The 23514-nt window shown below is 36.6% G+C and overlaps 1 protein-coding gene across 5 annotated transcripts in view; it reads right to left on the reverse strand.

Moving 5' to 3' along the window:
* The window catches only part of fynb (FYN proto-oncogene, Src family tyrosine kinase b), a 241711-nt gene that overhangs the window by 45746 nt on the left and 172451 nt on the right, over positions 1-23514 (reverse strand). For 3 of the 5 annotated variants that reach the window (XM_039747944.1, XM_039747943.1, XM_039747942.1), the window contains 2 exons: positions 22968-23100; positions 174-430 (listed from right to left, as the gene is read on the reverse strand). In XM_039747944.1, the coding sequence (XP_039603878.1) occupies positions 174-430; positions 22968-23011 (301 nt within the window). In that variant the 5' untranslated portion in view covers positions 23012-23100. The remainder of the gene's footprint in view (positions 1-173; positions 431-22967; positions 23101-23514) is intronic. The other 2 variants (XM_039747947.1, XM_039747945.1) reach the window with 1 other exon arrangement.

Genomic DNA, 23514 nt, shown 5'->3' on the forward strand with positions numbered 1-23514 from the left:
TTAGCAAGTTAAGAAAGGTCAAAGGGAGTCTTTGTTGTCGGAAACTACACCTAAAACTTGAACCACTCTTATGCCCACCCCTAATTGGTAACATATTAAAACATTTTACAAACTGAAGACATACACTTTAACCCAGAATCCTTTAATAAGTAATTAAAACCGATCTGTCTTACCTGTACCACCACGTGACCGCAAAGTTCCAGTGTGAGATGATGAATTCACCCCACCAAATACAGTCATGCCCTGACCTCCAGGTGTGTGGAAATTATTAAAATTTGGAATTGCAGTAACACCAAAATTTGGGTAATGCTGTGGAGTTAGGTCAGCCCCATAGCGGTAACCAGTACTCTGAGTTATACTGGTGTCTCTGTCATCATTAAGTTTTGCTGTTTCTTTATCCTTGCATTGCACACAGCCCATTATCCAAATCCTGTAAACCAAAAAACAAATATAATTTGTAGCCTTACCATAATTTCTAAAATCTCATTAAGAACAGTTGTGGTAAAGTCTATGACACACACAAATATATTGAATCAGCTGACCCTTGCAATTAAATTGTGAATTACTCCCACCCAGTGTTTGTGTACACTTTTATGTGGGAGTCCAAATTTCTAAAAGTATTATATCAAGTTTAATGGAGACACAAAACTTCATTAGTTAGTTAAATACAATAACATCTCACCTAGAATTTTTTACTGCTTTGAAATGATTTCAGTTTTCATTGACTAGTTTGATTGTGTATTTTGTACTTCTGGTTATAGGTTATTATAGGTTATAAATAAACCATATTATTCTGTTTACTGCAGCAAGTATTTGTTTAGAAACAGTCTTATTGCTACATTTGAAACAGATTCAGAGAAAATGAAGGTTGGTTTGTGTATTCTTTCACCAGTTTACAAACTGAACATATCTCTTCATAGTTCTGACATTCTGGCTGTAATGCAAAACAGAGATATTCCACATAGGTGACCATGAAATAGACCAATCACTGCAGCCACAGCCAGACTGTGATGGGAAAGCAATATAATGCCCCTGGCCAACAGCCCAAGGCATTGCCGTGTATTCGGTCAGTAGTTCTAGTAGTTCATTGACTTGAGGATGGACCAGTAGGAAGGAAGGAAGGAAACAGATTAGATTAAAAGTCAAAATTTATTGTATTCAACTAAAAACAGTGCATGTCCCAAAATACATAATTCATTAAAAATGTTTTATTTTAATCAGAGCTGTAAAAATCACAGTGTCCTTCAGGTGAAAATAAATAAACATTTTAAAATCCATCAAGATGTATTCCCCTTGTCTAGAGATTACATTAGATCCCCTTTAGCGCAGCCTGCCAAATTCCTAGTCTGTCAACTCCACCAGTCATAGCATACACAAATTGTACCGCTCACAGCTGCTGCAGCTTGGGAGCTGTCACCTCCCTTGGTCACTGCTGGTTCCTCTGTACACCTTTCCCTTAATTGGAAATCAACATGCATTGGATGCCTTTACCTCCGTGCAAACTTTCTGAGGTCTCCCTCCATTCTAGTCTGCTCTCATTTAAATGGGTCAACAGACTAACTTGCTGCACTCTGGGACATTCACACTAGTCCTCAGTGCTGCTCCCTTAAAAATCACTCAACATTGTTATTGCTGCATGCCCTGATCTCATCAAAGAGTACTAGTTCAAATGTCCTCCTCCTAACAAGTCATCTTTCCTGTTCTAAACCCTTCCTATACTTAACTCCCTTCCATTTAAACTGCTTAATCACTGCACTGAACATAATTAGTATCAGTGATAGCATACCTAGACATGCAACGCACAAAAAATCATGGCCAAGTGCAAATAATTAAAAGCAATCAATTAATTAACAACCTTAAAGTCACCTTGTGACTCACCATGTCACAAGTGGTAGCCAATTCCAAAGCTTTTCAATATGAAATCTATTTTGTCCAAATCCTCACCGTTACTCACAAGTTCTGGATAGTGACCTAGCAAATGGTGCTGCAAGTACAAGTGGCCATAATTAAGTTCCCTCACAGGGTTGCTGGGTCTATGCTCCATGACAATGTGAGGACTTCAGGTGCAGAAATGTTGCTTTTCTAGATTATGAAAGGTCAGTTCAGGTAGTTTGAGCATGTAGTTATGATGAGCCTGATTTCCTCCTATAGATGATGTACCACACAGTGCCTACTGAATCACCACCCAGGGGTAAACAAAAGATATATTCCTTAGCTGACCTGTGAATTCTCCATGACAAACTGAAGGCTGAGGATTGGGTGTCCTGATCATGACAGGCTGCCCTCCTCATAATCATTAAAAGCACAACCAAAATAAAGGAGACAATAATTAAACAACAAAAAGGTTCTTTGCAACAGAATAAAAGTTTTCTACAAAAGGGCACTGTTAACTTACAGCTTGTCTATAGTGTGGTGACTTGGGTCAAAGAAAGTAGTAAAGAAAAATGACATCCCAGACAAAGGCATGTAATGACATAATATCCTTTGAATTTGGATTTATGTTCTGTGAGTGAACATCACACATGTATAGGGTGGTCCAGATCTAATTATGCAATTTCGTTACGCTATAACCTATTACATTTATTACATAGAAAATCACCTGAAAAATCCCACACCATTGAGAAGTATGCAAACTGATGACATGAAGAATCATCTTTGTGCCGAACTGTAATTGTCCCCACATAAATGAAAGTCATCCAGACGATCTGAATCTGCATAATTAGATCTGGATCACCCTGTATTGTATACTGGCATATTGTGTTGCCTTTCAATGACCGTAAAACCTGAAATAGTAATATGCAGTATAAATCAAAGGCATTTTGTTAAAGAATACAGTAGAGGAGAAGAGGGGATAAAGTATATATTGTGATATAACTGCTTCTTGACAGACTTGCTTTTCCAAGTACTAAGTATTTAGATGAGGTATCTTTCTCCTCTTTTACACATTAACTCACCTTCCACTTTTGCTCCCTTATATTTCCAAATGGGCCAGCTGTTTAAATCTTATCTAATGTTTATGTTCTCACTTCTAAAGTCGAGAATGTAAGTTAAGTAGATTTGCCTCCTAGCTGTTCCAGGGCTCAGATAATTTCTTATTGGCTAACACACTCAGGTTATCTCCTGTGCTACTATTTTTTTCCCCCAACTAAACAGTAGACCTCCGATATTTCCTGCTGCCATTCAGTGTTTTGGGGGGATGTAGCCTAGTATCCTCTAAAGGTTCTCAGTACACCTCTCTTAAGAACGAAGAACAATGTATTCCTGATGCACCTGGGATGTGGATTCCCCTCGTGTGAAAGTTACTGCTTGGCAACATTGCTGTCCACACATATAATGTAATACACAGTGGCTGATAGCAAAATTAGATAAATGTGTATTTTATGTGAAATTCCATTGACCATAACACACTAAAATTATAAATATCAATCCTAAAATATAATTTATAATCATTTCTTCAAATGGCTGCATTGTCAGACTGCTACTGAAAAACAGTGTCCTCAAAAATGTAAAGTGCATTTGGCTTGCAGCACAACTGTTTTTTTCATCTGCCACAATAGCCCTTATAGCATTCTGCACAACCACATGAAAACAGTTTTTAAAGCTGCACATGTGCTGCCATTTGGTGGTAAGTTTTTTCTCCTCTCATCAAGAAACCATTTATTCCTCCCTTCAAAAGAATACCAGTATAATATGCCACATAAAGCAATAAGCGTTGGTGGTGCAGCTTCATAAAATCCAAATATTTTGAAAGTTGCTTAAAATTACTAACTTAACAATTTCATGAAAATGTTTCTAAGACCTATAATAGGCACTTTACAACTATGTATAGCTTTTAAAAATTATGAAAAAAGCTCACTTGAAAACTGCCTAGCTGTACCTCACCCACATGCTGATATGAGAGGTATTAAATTCATTTTTTTTTTTTTTTTACAAGAGAGATGCAAAGAAATACATTTTAAATTCAAAGAGACCTCATATGTGTTATTTGTCCTAGAAAGATTTTATTGTCAACAGAAAACATTTTTCTAACAATTGTGATCTAACATATGCTCCATCACCTTTTCAATAGCATTAAACTTGTTGTACAGGATACAGATAAACAAATACATGCATTTCAGTTTTTCTTGCTTGCTTACATTATTAACAAACTTAACTAAAAATCCCAAACCATACTGCCATCTATCAAAACACAAACTCATTTCTCAAAACTATAAACACTATTCCCTTATTTAAGGCACATGATTTAGATTCATTTAATTTTTTTGTGCAAATCTCTACACACAAATACCTTCATGTATCACTGGCCTCACTATGTGCTCATTTAGAAAACACTGCCTTCATTATCATTAACTCAAGTTAGCACAGCTGAAACACATTTAGCACACAATTCCCCTGGTACAAACACCATGCGTCAAAATTGTTCACACACCAGTCACAGTCTTAGGACAGATAGATAAAAGGGAAATGGGTCAGTTCACTCATTTTGGAACAGTGGATCAACCACCACAGGAAGAAAGAGGAAGAGGACACAGGAGGGGAAGTGGAAGTGGATGACAAAGAATAAGAGCAAGAGAAAGGGGACAAAAGGTTTCAAGTGATACTTGTGCATGGGATACTAATGGCAGAAGCTGGTAAAAGAGTGTAACCAAACCTAAGCCTCTTCACAGTACCTTCTATAATACGACTCTGTACTGTAACTTTGGAGTACCAAACACTGTTATGTAGCCGTTTGCTGTGTTGGACTGTATGCTGTCTGAAATTCACTGAATTACTGCACCATTTAACATAGTTACTGTATGTTCTTATTGAAAAATGTATGGTTTTACAGTTAGTACTTACAGTGTTTTGTTTTCCAGAACTGGGAGAGGACCACCTGATAGAGGCAGAAGTACCCTATTTTCTGAATAGCAAGAGGAAGCGATGATCAATATGGTTATAGCAAACAACAAGATTCACTTGATTGAGATACAACAGAGTGTTATGGTGGACCAAGAATTTTTCAGAGGGATTGATATCATCAGCATTTCCACAATTGAACCCATTATTTAAAAGAACAGGTTGACAAAGAAACAGGCCAATTAAGTTTCTTTCAAAAGGAAATGCCTGGATATGTGTAGGCGTGATGTCTTCATACTGTGTGAATGATGTATTTGCATGTAGTTACTGTATGTATTATAGCAAACTAGCCGACGCCCCCGCTGTAGCATACTCTGGTGTAAGAATAGGAACAGAAAACTGTGAGAAAGGAATTCAGAAATCAAGAAGAAATAAATACTTCTTGAAAGACGCAGTTGTGAGTAAGTGTTTTGGTGGAGACAACAGATAGATTCGAAAGATCTAACCCTATAAACAGCCACGTACAATTGACCATGGCTGAAGACTGGTTGTTAGAATTATTGTAAAGAGTAAACAGCATGTGGGCATGAGGAAGGCTGCGCTTCTGAAATTCATGGAAATCTGTTTACAGGAGTTGCCTATGGTGTGACACTGGTGCAACATCGGTGTGACAAGTCGGGGCATTGTATCGTCGTAAATCCTGTCCAGGGTTTTTCTTGAAAACCATTTGTTCAGATGCTGTTGGATTGGACCGAGCGATTTCATGCATGTGTTTGTATGATTTAGGAAAGGGGCTGATGGTTCTGAGCATGGAATCCAGCTGGAGAAGTAAATTTTCGCTGCATGCAGAGTTTGCTTTATTTTGTAAACGTACTTAAGTAGCTTGTCGAGAAACGCTGTGTAGGCTGCATGTTGGCAGGACTGGTTTTGAAGAGGAGCCGCTGGCATTGTGGGGAAGGCTTTGGAAGAGGACGAATAGCAATTGAGAAATGCCATGTCGGCTGCGTGTGGGTGAGACCGGTTTTGAGGTGGAAGCAGGATGAACCAGAAGAGAAATATATATAAAAGATGCAGCACTATATAGTGTAGAACAAACTATTTCCGGCCTCCTTTTTGTATACTCTCTCTTTTGTAGAGAATCTTTAAAATAGAAGCAAGACACACTCCTCATGAACTCATCTCTGTTGATAAAGCAGGCCTAAACCTCACTGAAGGGATTGGCATAATTAGCTAACGGGCCATCATGAATGTCCTCCACCATCATGCCGTTCTTTGGTCCATATTGCACCATGCTTCTACTGGCTTTCCTCAATGGTTTTTTAGACCATGCATACCAACTCAATCGGAGGGTGCCAGCATAACCAGAGCAGCTATGCTATGCTGTAATTTGGAACAATGTCAGTTGCTCTGGTTCATGACTGGTTCACCAACTACTCCAGATTTACCAACATTTTTCTGCCTGTACATTCTCCTTTCCTAAACGCTACAGGAGTTTTGTTCAGCATGGCGGTAGAAGGTCTATTGACCTTCAGATCCCTACATTTGTGTTCACCTCCTCCAGGCTATGGAGGAAGCTTTTCTGGACATCACAGTTGAGACTTGCCAGGGATGGATAAGACATGCAAAGTTTCCCCCCCTACTGCCCGGCCAGGGCTCATGTTGCATGCAATGTTGATGAGATTCTCTGGCCTGACCCTGACCAGAGAAGGGATGCTGCTGCTGAACAGAATTTTCATCTTTCAATTCTTAATATAGTGTTTTATATTGAAAGATATTTTGTTCTTTAGAAAATCTCTACATTTGTTGCTCATATAGTGTCCAATATATAAAGAGATGGGTGTGGGGGGCCATAAGTAACATTGCTCACTGCATTTACAACATGGTGTAAGGCTATGCTGTAGTGCATTTGTTTTTAAGGCTTTTGTGTGATATCTGAAGACAACCTTTGGTTTTGATGCAAGATTACATGGCTTTGAGTAGAGAGTTTAGTTTTGACCTGGAAGTTTGAAGTTTGGGGAGTTGGGTGTGCAGTTGTGAAACTGTGTTTAGACTTTGGGGAAATGGAGCTTAATTTCAAGAAATGTGTCTAAGCAATCGAGAAAAATTGTAAAACTGGGAACTGACTAAAGACTACTGTTCAAACCAACTTCTGTCCATTTTAAAATGAAAGTGCAGCACCAAAAACTGTGAGAAGAACTGGGGAATAGTATATACTCACAAGTCTCTTTATTGGCTTCCTGTGAATTTGAGTTTATTTTTAAAAGCTTCCTTCTAATTTACAAAGTTATAAATGGTCAAATACATCTTTTACATATATTAGGATCACTTCACATTCACAACATGTAGATGCCTATGTTTCAGAGGATCAAAAAATCTCTTGCACATAGGTTAATTACAAGGGTTTTATTTTTTAAGATTCATATTATGGTTTATGCATTGCATAATGAATTTCTGTTACTGTTTAACTGACAGATGCCTCTACTGAAAGCGCTTTAAAAGTCACAAAGTTCTGTCTGTTGGCAAGCAACCATTAACAAAACTTCATTTTAGATAGCTCCTTTCTTTAGTGAACACCATACCAAGGTGCTTTTCAAGAACAGAGACTTGGTAGCATGGTTTACGTAAATTTTTTTTTGGAGCACAGATGTCTGAGGTAGTAGGAGCTGAACCGACAAATTTGTGGTTTAGGTTTAAAGTCCAGAGCATTGGCCACTATACCACATAATGCTGATGCATTTTTTCCTTTACTCAGTCTTCTTGGCATTATTTCAGCCTTTGGTCAAGCAGCGTTTCTTATTATATCTATGTAACCAGATTTAATAAAGGAGCAATGGCACTGACCCCAGAATATTGTGCAGTTTTATCCCTTCATCGTCTCTGTCAGTGTTGACGATTTGTGCAACTGGAGAGGAAGAGGCTTGTTGATCAACTGGGCTAAACTGGCCAATCTATTACATTAGAATGGAGGGTCAATAGGAGTTTATTTTCTGTATAATCTGTTAAGATTTGTTCCTTGTATTATATCACTAGGTGAAACTTCGGAATATGTCAAAAAGTATTTTTTGTTAACAGAATTTTAACTGAATTTCCTGAAGTTGAACCAAAACAAGAAAGGAAATGTACACAAAGTGTAATATTTAGGTTCATTTTGAAAGTACTAGTATAATTGAATTTTCAAAGAGTTATTACAATTTTGTTTATTAAACATTTTTGAAAATACAGAGTCTTTAAAAGACAGCAGTAATAATAGAATGTAATTATATGTATTAGTAGAGTACCTAATAATGGAGCCTGAATAAGCTTATGGTGGATGAAAAAATTGTATCCTTTACAGGCTTGGTTGTTTGTTTTGAAGGTTCAATGGTTAACTATAGTTCAAACTTATTATGTTTTTCGAAGTACCCCATAATGGAGATTTAAAATCTATGTTGAAGTTTCAAGTAATAGTGGTTGCATGCATATGACCATGATGGACAACAGATCATTGTGGTGTCTTGCTTATAACAACTTACAGTGCTGAATAAATGTTGAATCATAAAATAATGGTCTGTAGGCACTGCAGCTGTGAGGCTGTAACAGAAATCTTGGGAACATGTTTATTTATTGTATGCATAAAGTGTCCCCAAAGCCACAGTTATGGACCTTGTTTCTTCTTTCATTTTTTTCTATGCAATATGTCTGCACTTTTATACTAGCTCAAACTATAATTCACAAAGAAAGGTAGAAAAAGTTTATCAAGAGTCTTACTGACAGTGTTAGTAATTACCTGATTTGTCAAGAGTGAAGATGACAGCTAACTGAATAATAAACATTCTCATCTCTCTATTATAAAAAAAAATCCTGGGAGAGAAAGACAAGAGACTAGATGTGATCTTCACGTGAAGAACACGGAAGACACTTAAAAGACCCATGAAAAGAAAGAGATTGGCCACGGAGCGTCACGCCGGGACCTTAAACATGAGACTTTGTGCCAAGAGATTGACCCAGGACTGTCTCGCAATGACGTAGAACATGAGATTCTTGCAAGACACGGCCTACTTACAACCAATATCAAATAAGACCACGGGCAGCAAAACATTCAGTCGTGTTTTAGCTTTGAGCACACACAGATCCAGGGTGTCAGCGCATATAAAGCATATAAGGACAATACGCTATAAATGAAACATCAACGACTAAGCGAAGAAGAAAGCAGCGCGGAGAAAAGAGACTGAAAACCGTTGGAGAGAAAAATGAGCAAAAAAGAAAAAGAACAATCTAGGTACAAATTCAGAAAATAAGGAAAGGAATTATCAGCCCGGAACAAGTGGAATTGAAATAAAGCACGTCCAATCGGGCTCAGAAATTAAAGACAAAGTATGACTTTATAAAGACGGTGACAAATGTGGCGTTATACACATACAGAGCAGGTTACAGATTATGAAAGCAGCGAAAGGCTCAAAAAAAAACAAAAACAAAAGAAAACATTGCTGCGATACACATGTGGAGAAAGTTAAAGAATATGAAAGTAGGAAAATCAGAAAGTATAAAAAAAAAGAAAGTAAAGATCACAGTAGCGCAAACAAACGTAACAGGACAAAGCAAGGTCAGAAATAAAAGAGAGTAGAAAACAAAGTAAAATGTCATAAGGAGGTTAAAAAACAAGGGGGCCAAACACATACAGAGCAGGTTAGAGATAATGAAAACTGGATTTCAAAAGACAGTCATAAGCAGTCAAAGCCATCTAAGAAGTTGTGAAACTATCACCAGTCACAATTATAATACATATTTTGTCAAGCATGTATGCTTATGAGACAGGGCTCTTGCAGGGTAGTTAAGGTACTTAATACCATTCCGAGACAATATGGGGGGCACGGTTACTAGTATATTTCCTGCCCTCAAGTTCTCATTTGTTCTAGAAGCTTCACACCTTCCGGGATAGCCACCTCCAACACTGGTTTGAACCAGTGACAAGGCAGAGATGGGGCTCCCAAACATCATGGTGCCCCTGAAATGGGGGAATCGCGTATAAAAAGTGTTATTTCTGCATGGTATGGCTGAAATGTGTTCAAATTCCATAAAGCTGAAGTCTGCAATGTGCACTTTTAATGATGTCTGAATTGTTTGACTGTAATTTTAAACTGTGGAGCACATGGGGTAAATCAAGGAAAAATGTATCTTTGTCTCCAACATTATGGAGGGCAATGTATACATACAGCATAAACCTCAATGTTCTAAAAAGTAATATATGGAAGAAAGAGGGTCATTATCCTTTATGAATTTTTCAGTTTTTGGCTGGCAACGAAGATATAACCACATGGCAGTCCTTCTTAGCAATTCAGGCACAATACTTTCTCAGAAAAGACATGGACCTTTAAAAAGTGGGATTAAACACCCTTACTGCAGTGCAATAATCTGTAATATGAATATCTTTTCATCCACTGTTATTGGCTTTAAGCACAAGGTGATGACACTAATCAGTTATGTGACTAAGGCCACAATCTGAGAGAGGGAATATAAAAATAAAAAAAAAATAATTTAAAAGTGGATTCAATGTTAGCGATAGAATTTTAGCCTGAAAGGATTAACCTACAGTCATGTGAAAACATTAGGACACCCTTTGAAAGCATGTGGTTTTTTGTAACATTTTTAATAAATGGTTATTTCATCTCCGTTTCAACAATACAGAGAGATTAAAGTAATCCAACTAAACAAAGAAAACTGAAGAAAAGTCTTTTCAAGATCTTCTGTAAATGTCATTCTACAAAAATGCCTATTCTAACTGAGGAAAAAGATAGGACACCCTCACATGTATTCCCTCTTAAATTGGCTCAGATCTCACACAGGTATATCACACCAGGTGCACATAATTAGTAGATCGTTACTCTGCATGTTGAATGAGGCTTGCCCTATTTAAACCTCAGACATTTAGTTTGGTGTGCTCCTGACTGTTGAAGTGAGAGTGAGCACCATGGTGAGAACAAAAGAGCTGTCAGAGGACTTCAGAAAAAAGACTGTAGCAGCCTATGAGTCTGGGAAGTCTGAAATCAGCCATTCCACTGTCCGGAAGATAGTCTACAAGTGGAGGGCTTTCAAAACAACTGCCAACATGCCCAGGACTGGTCGCCCCAGCAAGTTCACCCCAAGAGCAGACCGCAAGATGCTAAAAGAGGTCTCCAAAACCCTAAAGTGTCATCTCGAGAACTACAGCAGGCTCTGGCTACTGTTGATGTAGAAGTACATGCCTCTACAATCAGAAAGAGACTGTACAAGTTTAACTTGCATGGGAGGTGTGCAAGGAGGAAACCTTTGCTTTCCAAGAGAAACATCGAGGCCAGACTGACATTTGCCAGAGATAAAGTTGACAAAGACCAGGACTTCTGGAATAATGTTCTTTGGACAGATGAGTCCAAAATTGAATTATTTGGACACAACAGCAGAGGACATGTTTGGCGTAAACCAAACACAGCATTCCAAGAAAAGAACCTCATACCAACTGTGAAGCATGGAGGTGGAAGTGTCATGGTTTGGGGCTGCTTTGCTGCAGCAGGACCTGGTCAGCTCACCATCATAGAATCCACGATGAATTCTACTGTGTATCAGAAGGTGCTTGAAGAACATGTGAGACCATCAGTTAGAAAATTAAAGCTGAAGCGGAACTGGACCATGCAACATGACAATGACCCAAAACATACTAGTAAATCAACCAAAGATTGGCTGAAAAAGAAGAAATGGAGAGTCCTGGAATGGCCAAGTCAAAGTCCAGATTTGAATCCCATTGAGATGCTGTGGGGTGACTTGAAAAGGGCTGTACGTGCAAGAAACCCTCAAACATCTCACAGCTGAAAAAGTTCTGCATTGAGGAGTGGGGTAAAATTTCCTCAGACCGATGTCGAAGACTGGTAGATGGCTACAAGAACCGTCTCACTGCAGTTATTTCAGCCAAAGGAGGTAACACTCGCTATTAGGGGCAAGGGTGTCCTATCTTTTTCCTCAGTTAGAATAGGCATTTTTGTAGAATGACATTTACAGAAGACCTTGAAAAGACTTTTCTTCAGTTTTCTTTGTTTAGTTGGATTACTTTAATCTCTGTATTGTTGAAACGGAGATGAAATAACCATTTATTAAAAATGTTACAAAAAACCACATGCTTTCAAAGGGTGTCCTAATGTTTTCACATGACTGTATAGATCTATTAATTTACCACCACATCCAAGGACTGAAATTCTGCATTATTTTACCATTATAAGGTTTTCAGAAGCAGATATTCTGTACTTTGCAGATTTTTTTTTTTTAATCAAAATTAATTAATGCCTTACTCTGTAGAAAATCAGGCATAGGAGGTCTGACGCTCTGATTAAGCAGCACATTCAGTTCTGTGATTACTGGAAGAGTGCAGACAATATATATTGATATATTAATGAGATGCAAACTTTATTAATGGTTTAACATTATTGTGGAGAGGGAAAGAACCATAGAAAAGTTCTGCTTAATCTAAACCATATATTTAGATCAGCCATTAGAGGAGGTCGGCTATTTAAAATTTAGGTTACAATGCTCAGAATGCACTGCCAATGCATATTCTGAACTGTCACATTTCCAAAACCATCTTAAAAGGAGTGCCTCACAGATTGTTTTACTTGATAAATATAATTTTAACTGCAGATTTAACATCAAAGAATGCTATACAACAGATCTGGCAAAATATATGTTACTTTTAGAAACAGGGATGAAAGGGATACAAAACAATTTATAGAAAAGCGGGAAGTAAAAACTCTGCTGTAAAAGTGGTCACATTTTTTATGCACAAATAAGCAAGTTGTTGTCTTTTCCATCGTATATACAAGATAATGTAAGCATTCAACAAAAAAATCAATTTCAGAAAGGTATTTAAACAAAAAAATGATCTGCATGACATCTAATAAATGTAGCCTCTTAAAAAAACTAAGCAAAAGGTAACCTCTGAAATTTCCCAACAGTGACCACATGATACATTATATACCTTGGTTATTTGAACTGATATTCAGAGGAATTATCTGCTATATTGCATATTTTTGTAATCATTTTAGAGGTTCCCCAGTAAAATGATTCAAACCATAAAGTTTCCTGAAAGAATGAGTAGCATACGATTTATAAAGTAAGCGATTAATTACATTTTAATATGTTAATTTCTAAACTAGGTAAAAAGCTGTAGGGAACCCAAACGTAATTTATCATCATGTTAGGAAGTTTCTGACTAGTTTTCTTCTGTTGGCTATTTGTGCCTTCTGTCTTTTGTTTACTGAGGTGTCAGTATCTACTCAAGAGGTTTATGATGTTATTTCCTGACACAGGTTACCTGCTCTTCCTGTAGTGTAGCTAGTGCCGTATAGCACTTAACCCGATTGTGATTTTTCTTAGGATTGTGACTTTTGCCCTTTTTTAAGGCTAAAAATGGATTATTAAAAATGCAAAAAAATATGAAAAACCTTGCCAATTTATAAAATATGTTTTCATTCAAAAGACCAAAATCCAGAAACATTAAATCAAATTGTTTTAAGCTTTGTTTAAATATTCCAGCTTCCAAGTGAAAAATGCACACAATTTTACAAATCAGATAAAAATAACTGATTCTATTCTACAACGTGTCTTATTCAAAGACACCCATATTATGTCACTCTTTCATGTGCTATACTGGGTAATATTTTGCATTAAGGCCTAAAAGTTTAACATTGGTTTATTAGACCAAAGTATTTTTTTTTTGTTTGTTTTTTTAACATAACATTCTATTGGAGGATATCAAAAAAGTGTACACTCTAAAGCTAGGATTTGTGAAGAACTTGACATAGTCTTGGAACAGTCTTCAACATAAAGGTCCTTCAGAGATGGCTTTGGATTGTCGATGGTCCCGCTGACCAGTCTTCCTGCTCAGTCATCCACTTTCTAGGGAAGAGGTGATACATGCAATAATCTGTCTGTTCCCTTATAACTTCAACCTTTTAATGAAGGTACTGATTACATTTTAAGTAAAAGTTAACGCTTTTGAAATCTATTTAAATCCAGAGACCATTTAAAATTACAGCAAATAAAAGGTCTACTGCAACAATACACCTAATCAACCCTTCCTTTCCACTTTCCATTTTTAGAAACTTTTGAACATTTATATTTCACTTCGAGACTGTGTTAATATCAGTGAAAAGTGGTTAACACATATTATTAACTGTAAAGAATGTTCAATAATTTGGATCTCATTAAGAGAATCAAGAAACTAATATATAGTAGGCACTATTTTTCACATACTGTAGTGTGTTTTTTTGGATCATTTTTAATTGTTTACAGTTAAAATAACATAAGCCATTTTCTTTAAAATTGTGTAAATGTCTTTAGTTCTGTTTTCTAATACATTTTCCTTATAAACAAATGACACTTTGATAAATTTCAGCAATATTACCAAATGGTTTCATCAATTACTGCATAAGGCACAGTGCCATGTGGGGAGCAAAAGAAATCTATGTTGGCCGGTGACTCTTTTTCTAGGACTTTAACTAGCAAATGTAAATCTTATGAGTGTTTTATCTGTGAAGCTTGTAGCAGCTGGAGATGGAACTCACACCATCTACTCCCCTGACAACGTGAACCACACTGCAGTAATATGCATTACACAAGCTTCTAGAATTTAAACAAGCTTATTGGAATAGTGATGAAACATTAGAAAAAAATGTAATTTTTGCAGTTAAAAACCTGACCTTTTGAACAATGAAGTGGGGAAAAAAAAAAAAATAAAAATATATATATATATATATATATATATATATATAAAAAACAGAAATAGTGCAAACTAACTCATTAAAATCAGTATTAACAAAGAATCAACTTACAGAAACCTTATACTATACAACCTTTTCTATTTCACTTCACTGGAAAGAGTAATAAAATGTTATGTCACATGTATAAAATAAATAAAAAGCAGATCTGACACTTTTGAACTTCTCATCATGGCAGAAAGACATACACAAAAATCTCATTACCCCCTTTTAAATTCTTTCTGTCAAATTACGTGTTGGATTTTGAAATGTAGTACAGTAACAGTAGTAATAATTAACTCAATAGTTTAGTAATATTAAAATGTTTTATATTGTATAGAAATCATGATGGTCATAACATACAGCTTGATTGCTGAGAGACTCGAGTCCAACAAACTGTCCACCTCTCGCTCATGTCATATCAAAAGACTTTTGTTACTTCAGCTTCACAGATCTCTTCACAAATGGGTCATGTGATCACTTGTTATTTGCCCTAGGTAAGAACTGAATACAGCATTTTCTGTTCAAATAAGAGGTCATATATTATGGAATACATTTTTGATACAATCGACCATTAAAGAATTACTGGATGGCAAACATAATAATGATCTTGTTCTTTTTCAACACTCTTAAATATTCTGAAATTCTCAACTATTTGTGGTGAACATAAACACCTAAGATTTGGTGTTGTTTTGTTGCATAATCATTTCTAATTTGGAGTAAAAATCACATCAACATCAAGGTCCAACACTAAAATGTTAACTTTTAATGAGGTTGTCTCAGTTTGTTTATTTTCCACCTCTAGGTATTTATATATAAAAACTCAATTATTATTAGCTTATATTCAAAGATGGACTACACCTGTTTCTTTTATGATTTTTACTATTTATTATAACCTTTTTACTATTAGCTTTTACTCTTTGCACTCCTAGAAAGTACATTAATGAAAGCCTTTTGATCTGTGTCCCTGTCCTGCCTAGCTCTAAGCTGTGCTGGTGTGTACAAGATTAAGTATTGATAGGATGCCTTTAATGCCTGATATTACAAGCTCTTATCTGCGGGGTCATTTTTATCAGTAATTTACAAAGACAAAAACTCCTAACTAATCTCGTACTCCTGTAACTAACCGTGTATTTAAAAAGTGTAATCAACAGCTGTAATTCATTCACTGCTTTTGCTGTGCTGCAGAGGATTACATCTTTTAATAAAGGCATTTTCCTGCGTCCTGGATGGTTTTGTGACTTTGACACTGGAAATAACTGCAATGTTTTAAGAATGCAGGGGTTTTCTTGTGATGCTCCAATAGACAGCCAAATTATATTTTTTATATGCTTATATCTCTCTATTATAATAAAATAATCCTGGGACGAGACCCGATTTTTTCAGAGAGACACTTTCAAGTCCTGCGAAACGAGACTTTGTGCCAGAGATTTAACCACGCCCAGGGCACGAAATAAAAGACAGATGACAAAGTAGAATGTCGTAAAGAATTACAAAACGTTAGCGCGATACACATGCAGAGCAGGTTAGAGATAATGAAAGTACTAAAATTTGAAAGTCTCAAAAAAATGATAGTAAAGATCGTATTAGCACAAACAAACGGAAATTATTACTCAGTGAAATAATGGAACAGCGAAAAAAGATTGAATTTATTGTTCGGATGTAAACTTTACATCGGAGACTTGTAGATCGTCTCCTTGTATTGCCATCAGGGAAAAGTAGTGTTTCGTCCCAATGAAGGGGCATATCCATGAGAATTAAAAGATTTGTTGTTTGGTGAAAGTGAAATCCACATACGCTGTCACGACTGGGTCACAGAGTTGCACAGATACACAGGAGATTTTAGAGATAGAAACGTTATTTAGACACTTCAAACAAACACAAGTCTCTTTCAGGAGTGAATCGAGCTCCATGTGTATAGGGGACAGTTCTGGTTTTCAATTAAAAGAATAGAAAATCTTCCTCTTCATAGGGATGCGCCTGGGGAGCAGGACCCCCAACAGGACCACACAATGTCTTGGGGAGAAGAGAGAAAAGGCAGTAAGACAAAAGGACAGCTGCTGTACAGGCTTTTAAATGTTCAAAGCACCGTGCAAGATGCAGATGGCATGGCAGCAGCAACAAGCCAGCAGCTGATTGAGCAAAGAGGAGGTTAAAAAAAAGAAAAACTATTTGTTTCCCATTGTATCACCGTTTTAGGTTATGGGGGTTGGCGAGCGAAGCCCCCTAGTATAACAATAAGATATAAAATTGATAGATTCGAAATAAAGTGCCATCTCTTCCAAGCAATGTCAATAAGGCAACTATTGATCTGTTGCTGCCACCTAGCAGATTTATAGTTTGTATGACTGAGGGTGGAGAATTTCAGCATGCATTTGTGGGACACACAACCATCTCTAGGGTATACAGACAACAGACCGAAAAAGGGAAAATATCCAGTGAGCAGCAGTTCTCTTGCTGAAAATGCACACTTTTCAATCAACACACATCACTAGCAAGCCAAATTAATTAAACCTTGCTTTAGATTTGGGTTTTTACTTCATTAACTGTAGAATTTGTTTTGTTAGTTGTATCACCAGTTGTATGTTCACCTGGGGTGCAGAGGGATGCAGTAATAAAGTATTATTATTAGATGTTTACGATTTTCATTTGTGTACTTTGTTTTGGTGTTTTTCCATCAGTTGTATGTGTAAGCTTTTTTATTTTTTGGCAATTTGTTTATTTTATTAATATGGCTTTACCCCAAAAGCCTTAGCTAGACAGTGAAGTCTTAAATTACTTCAACTTTTCACAAACAACAATGACATTACATTGCCCATGCAATAAATTTAACATTTTTAATTTTAGAGTTGTTTTGTCCCTGTAAATGTACTGTAGCAACCACTTTGCAACACCTACAGTCATAGCCATAGTGGCAGGCACCAGGAATTGAGCTTTACATGTCTTACATGAGTTTCTCAAAAATATCCTCCTGCTCTCTATCCACCCCACATATCATGCCGTGTTATATTTCTTCTTTACACATGTGTCCACCCTGTTGGTCAGTGACACTCTTCGTGTGTACCTTTGATCTCTTCTGCTGGTGACTTTCATTTGCATAAACTGGAGAGCCCTAAGCAGTCAAGTGGCACTATGCCTGTCCTGACTTCATCTCCGAGCTGAGCCAAAATAAGGATGAGGCATTTTAGTATTATTTACAAATACAAATATGTATCAGCTAATTTTCTTTTTTCTTTAACATTACCAAATTTCAGTCCAATCCATTAAAGCTTTTTTTTGAGATTTTGAAATATTTCATTTTTCTGGTTTGTGTGGGGTGTGTGTGTGTGTGTGTTGGGGATGGGTGGGGTTTACCACTATATTTTGATACATTTCAAAATGTCCTTTTTTTAGCAGATATGTACGGTCCTAGATGTACAATCCTGCCAAATTTCACATTTTTAACTAAATGGAAAATAGTGCTTTTGTTAATGCAATTTAAATATAAATTTTAAGTAGTATTCTTCAGTTACTGGAGAGAAACTATCAAAGAATACATTATAAATGCACAAAATAATCCCCAAAATTATAAGCCCCCTCAGTCCCCTGTTACATGGGGAAGTCCTGTATCTATCACACATTAAAATTCAATCCCTGCATTGCATTTTGATATTGGTAAATGACAATACTAGTTTACTTAAATGACAGTTGGGTACCTACTTGATGGGTATGCCATTATTTTAAAGGTGGTTTAAAGGTGGTTTTACGGCTTGTACTTGTATATATTATATTACAGAAAAAGGCACAGTAACATTCACATAAATAATGAAGGAATTTTTAATGAAAAGCAGTAGAATGAGATTTCTGTATTTGCCGTGGTATTGAATGTCATAAAATGTAACTAGTGGTATAAAATATAAAAATTGTATTGTGACATCCCTAAACTGGCTGAGCTAAGGAGGATCTTCTTTAGCATGTGCAACTAGCCTAGTTTTTCTCTGTGGACACAATGTCATCACTGTGCTGCAAGAAGCTTGCTTGTTAAATTCCATTACATTCCTTCTATAACTAAAATCTAATCTACTCACATAAAAGGGACCCTACAGCTGAAACAATTTTAACAGGGATTATTTTCACTCTTAACATCTGTTGTGACATGCCCATCACCTAGGAACTCTTGACTCTGCTTAAGAGCAGACACAGAAAAGAACTAAATGCTTGAGCCAAACAAAACAATTTTTAGCCTGGAGAGTTAGCCATTGCTGTTTGCTTTTACAGGTCATGGCCATCATTGCACTGTGTAACAGGCCCCAAATGTCAAATGCTATTATATAAGGCAGTATGATTGCTTACTTTTTTTTATTTTTTTTTTTTTTACAGATGAAGAGTGTTCACTTAGCAAGGTAATGGCATATTCTGTGACTGTTGCATGCCATTTGAACACTTCTTACAATTTATACCAAATAACTTTTCTTATGTTAATGTTTAAATGTTAAAACTTATTAGCAGTCATAATACTGCAGTAATAATGTTACACAAATATCAAGAATTTCACCAAGAAAATGAAGAAAGCTTTCACAGTTACTCTAATTTGAACTTATGAGTAAACTTTACATACACCAAGTGATGTACAATAAAATTCCTATGGCAGTGTTTCTGTACATAAGCTGCAGAGACTCTTTAATTATATTCATTAGCAGTACAGAGGAAGTGGAAGTCAGCACTCCATGTGGGCTACAGTGTTTTCAAACTGACTGCACTTGCTGTGCTTATCTATACAGCAGTGTTCTGGTGGAACTGGCACGCAGCCGGAGGGTCACCAGGTTACCTGGCAGAATTGTGAAGAAACACTTTAGCACAAAGCTGCTGTTTTAGCAAGAGCAATAAAAAATAGCATTGCTGTGGCTCTAAAAAATGGTAGGTCTCATCAAATACAGCTTCCACAAAAGATCAATTTGGCTCCATGAAACAGAACACAGCTCGTCCTTACTAAGAGCAAGCGTGGGATTCTAGAAACATTTTCGTTCTTTTGGGTCTCTAAATTTAAGCCAGTAAGGAAAGGACTGGGAAGTAAATTCAATATTTTGATTTATAAAAATCTAGCAAATTACAGGATATAATGTAGTAAAGTCCCCACATTTATTTAGGCCAATAAAGCTTTTGCTGCTCTTATTTTAAGCTTAGATGGACACTAATAAAACCCTACAGTTTCAAAAAGATTCAACTAGCAACAGGTTAGCACTACAACCTAAGAGCTCCAGTTATTTCCCTAATGGATAAGAAAGTTTAAAAAATGGAAATAAGAAATTCACCTATCATTATTCTCCCCCTCCAGCAAGAATTACTTGTGTTTTATATATCCATATTCAGATATCTTATTTGAATTCCCCTTGCTCATATATATTTATTTTTTCCTCATTCCATAATGTGCAACTATATTATTGCAAAGATATTTAGCAGTACTATTTTCTAAGTTTCCCTTACCTTTTCTATTGGTTTATTTGTCTCTATGCATGACACACCACTTCATGGTTAATTAAAAATGTATGGCTACATTCAATACAAACCACTTTTTTCTCACAGGTACTCTAATTCATGTTTGGTTCCTGTTTATATCTAATGTGCTTTGGATGGGCTTCAGATTCAAGCAACTCAGCAATTAACAAATGGATGAATAAGTGTACATGAGTTTTCCTAGGAGGAAGTATTAGCAATTTGTGGTCATGATGTTTGAACAGACATTAGATTATGAATAATACTTACTAATTAGACTCTTGAAAGTCACCTTAACAATGTCACATTTTCTCCCACTTTCTATTTAAATTATCCATATTGTATATCACTTTTAGATATAGCCATTTCAGCTGCATAACCTCTGTTGTCATCAATAAAATAGACACATTTCTATACAGTTAATGCAAAATGTGCTTCCCTTCCAAACATGGACTTTGCAGTGAAGCTAAATTTCACTGGACCATTGTGAAGGCATCTGGAATTTCATTAGTTTTTTTAATATAGACTGGTTACACTTTATGGAGTGGTGTTCTGGCTGGCAATGCTTGTTCTCTCAAGCTTGATGCCATGCGGCACAGCAAGTACCCATTTTTTTTTTTTCACTATTACAAAGATGGACTGCTGTGTGGAGCTCCGATCTGGCTTGGTGCCAGTCTCTCGGAATCTTTCTGAGTTAAGGAAAAAAATAAAAGATTGTGACAGAAATTTTAAGGGCGTGCGGAGGAGAATTAAATATTTTTTTGAGAACTAACAGGGGAGTTTGGACAATACTGAGAAATAAAATATGTACAAATTTGTTTTGCTTGTTTTACCACAGTACTAACTTAATTAATATTTTACTGTGGACATGGTACATTGTCTCCTTGCTAGTGCCTTCTACAGAAATGTACATGTAGCCACAAAACCTTTTCAACTTACATTGGCATACGGAAATAAACATTTGTACAATGGAATATTCAGGCTTCAACTGATGATTGACAAATAGCTGCTAATAGTAATCTCAACGACCACATCTATGCAAGTTATGGATGATGCTCAAGACTTCAGAAGCTGCAATATTCTACCAATTTCTTTTCCGAGTTGTCTCTTTTAGAGAAACTGTACAAAAATCTTGATTTAAAAGCATATCCATAATAGTGGTATACAGAGGTAGAATATAAATGCTACGGCTAGTGCACTGTTAGGGTGAAAAGAAAAAGAACAGACAGGAGGAGGGCTGACAGTCAGTTTAAGAATAAAATATCAAACAAAGCATGTGTTGTGGTTAAATCAGTGACAGGAAGGTCAGACTAAAGACTCAAGTTCCAATAGCAAAACTAAATTCCAAAACATTAAAAGCAGATGAAGGCTCACCAGGCTAGTGTTAAAAAAAACAAATTTCTCAAGAAAGAAGAATCTCAGAGAAAAAAAGAAACAAAAAAAAAAAACAGTATTCAATTACAGCTTATATCACACCATTCATAACTGGAATGAAGCATGTAAAAAGTTCATCATTTCAAAAGTACAAATTTCATTATAGTCCTCAGAGTATTAAAATATCATGCTTATCAAAACATTGAGTTTCAATGACTGAGAAAAGAGACATCATCATCATGAAAGAAGCAACTTTCTGTAAAAGAAATGCTGCAATGAAGGTAACAACTAAATTACACGAAGTACAAGAGTATCAAAATATAGTAGGTAAATCCATCATTTTCAAAGTGTGTAGCAAGTCATTTGTACACATGGAACTGGGGTTCAGTCATTTTCTTAGGTAAGCAAAGAATGAAGACTGGCTTTATTCTCACTAGGCCTATTCCTCTGCAATGCAAAGACTTTCCAATCCATCAATCCATAACCAAACCCCTTAGTCCAATTCAAAGCACAGGGCATGAACAAACCCTGGAAAACATAGCTAGCTCATTACAATTCACTCACATACATAGATGCTCTCTCTCATGCAAGGTTAATCAGAGTTGCCAGGTTAATCAGAGTTGCCAATTAACCTAACGAAGGTGTGTGGAATAGCAGGTTCATGGTTGGGAAATTAGTCCCTTGTTTTTAAATAAATAAATAATTGAATGGCTGGCTCGATCTCCATGGGCTTGTTTGCTGACACAGCTGCGGGAGGTCGGTGAGGTAACGAAGACAGGACACATCTATATGTGAAGGTGAAATCCATCTTGATTGCTTCATTGGCTTTCTGCAGTGTGAGATTGAGACATTTCACCAACAGTGGGATTTAAGGGGGAGCCAGCATGAAGCAAGGGACAGGAAAAGAAAGTAAGGAGGTTAAATTAAAGGAAGAGAAGCAGGCAGGAAGATGAAAGAGAAAGCTGGTGCAAGAATGAGCTTAAGTGTGAGTGGAGGCAGGCAGCCATGAGGAGGAGTCCTGGAGAGAGTGTACGGCCGATGCTCAGGGCGACTGATGTTGATCACTCTGGCTAAGCAGCTCAGGGAGCTGTAGTGATCAGGAGGTGTGCTACTTGCCACTTAAGTCTGGGAAGGCAGAAGGAGTCGGCTAAAGTAGGTTCAGATTGTGAGCTTTTACTGAGGTCCATGGACAGTAAGGACCCGATCCTTGGTCTGGATCAGGAGCCCTGACTGGAGCCATATTAACAGCAGGGATCCGGACCTGCAGTCGGAAGAAGGCTGTGTCCGTCAGAGGGGCATCTCCTCTGCATCAAGACTTTGAAAGAGGTGAGCAGGGGAAAAACCAGTCTTTACAGGTTTGTTTGTTTTTTTTTTTAACCTCACTATTTATTGGATTGATTATTTGTAACCTCCATGAGCATGTTATTTTAAAAGGATTATTTCATTATTGAATGTCTGAACACTGCACTATTGGACACTTTTGTTTTTAACTTTGTTTTAATAAAAGCATTTTGCACTTACACCTACCTCTTGCTATGTTTGTGTGTTGTGTCCTGATTTGCTAGGCTCATCCCTCATTTACATCATCGGTGATAGCGGGTTCAAGAGGCTCCTGGAGGGACCCGGTAGCATGGAGCCGACCCGCACCATCACAAGGTGTCTTTGGAGAATGGGAAGAAAAAAGGAGTAGCCACAGAAAAATCCATACAAACACAGGAAGAGTATGCAAACTTGATAAGTACTGTCACCATAACAAAATGTAACCCAGTACTCATAGCTGCAGTGCTAAACACTTTCTTTGAAAACAAATTAACTATGACAAAATTGCATTTAACATATAGACATTTTTCTGATATATACATACACTGGAATCAAGAGAGAACAGAAGGTACACAAAAATGTGAAAACATAAAAAGGGGTCATATTGCAAATTATGAAAACACTGTACTATGTTTTCACAATAATAGGGTTCCATTAAACCTATACTAGTGTGTCAAAGGTACTTCAAGTGTTATGTCTCAACTGCTAAATTACTGAGAGGTGGCTGATAATGAAGGAAAGGTAGTTTAATTTA

This window comes from Polypterus senegalus, chromosome 3 (genome assembly GCF_016835505.1).
Source record: "Polypterus senegalus isolate Bchr_013 chromosome 3, ASM1683550v1, whole genome shotgun sequence".
In the NCBI taxonomy this organism is placed as follows: domain Eukaryota; kingdom Metazoa; phylum Chordata; class Cladistia; order Polypteriformes; family Polypteridae; genus Polypterus; species Polypterus senegalus.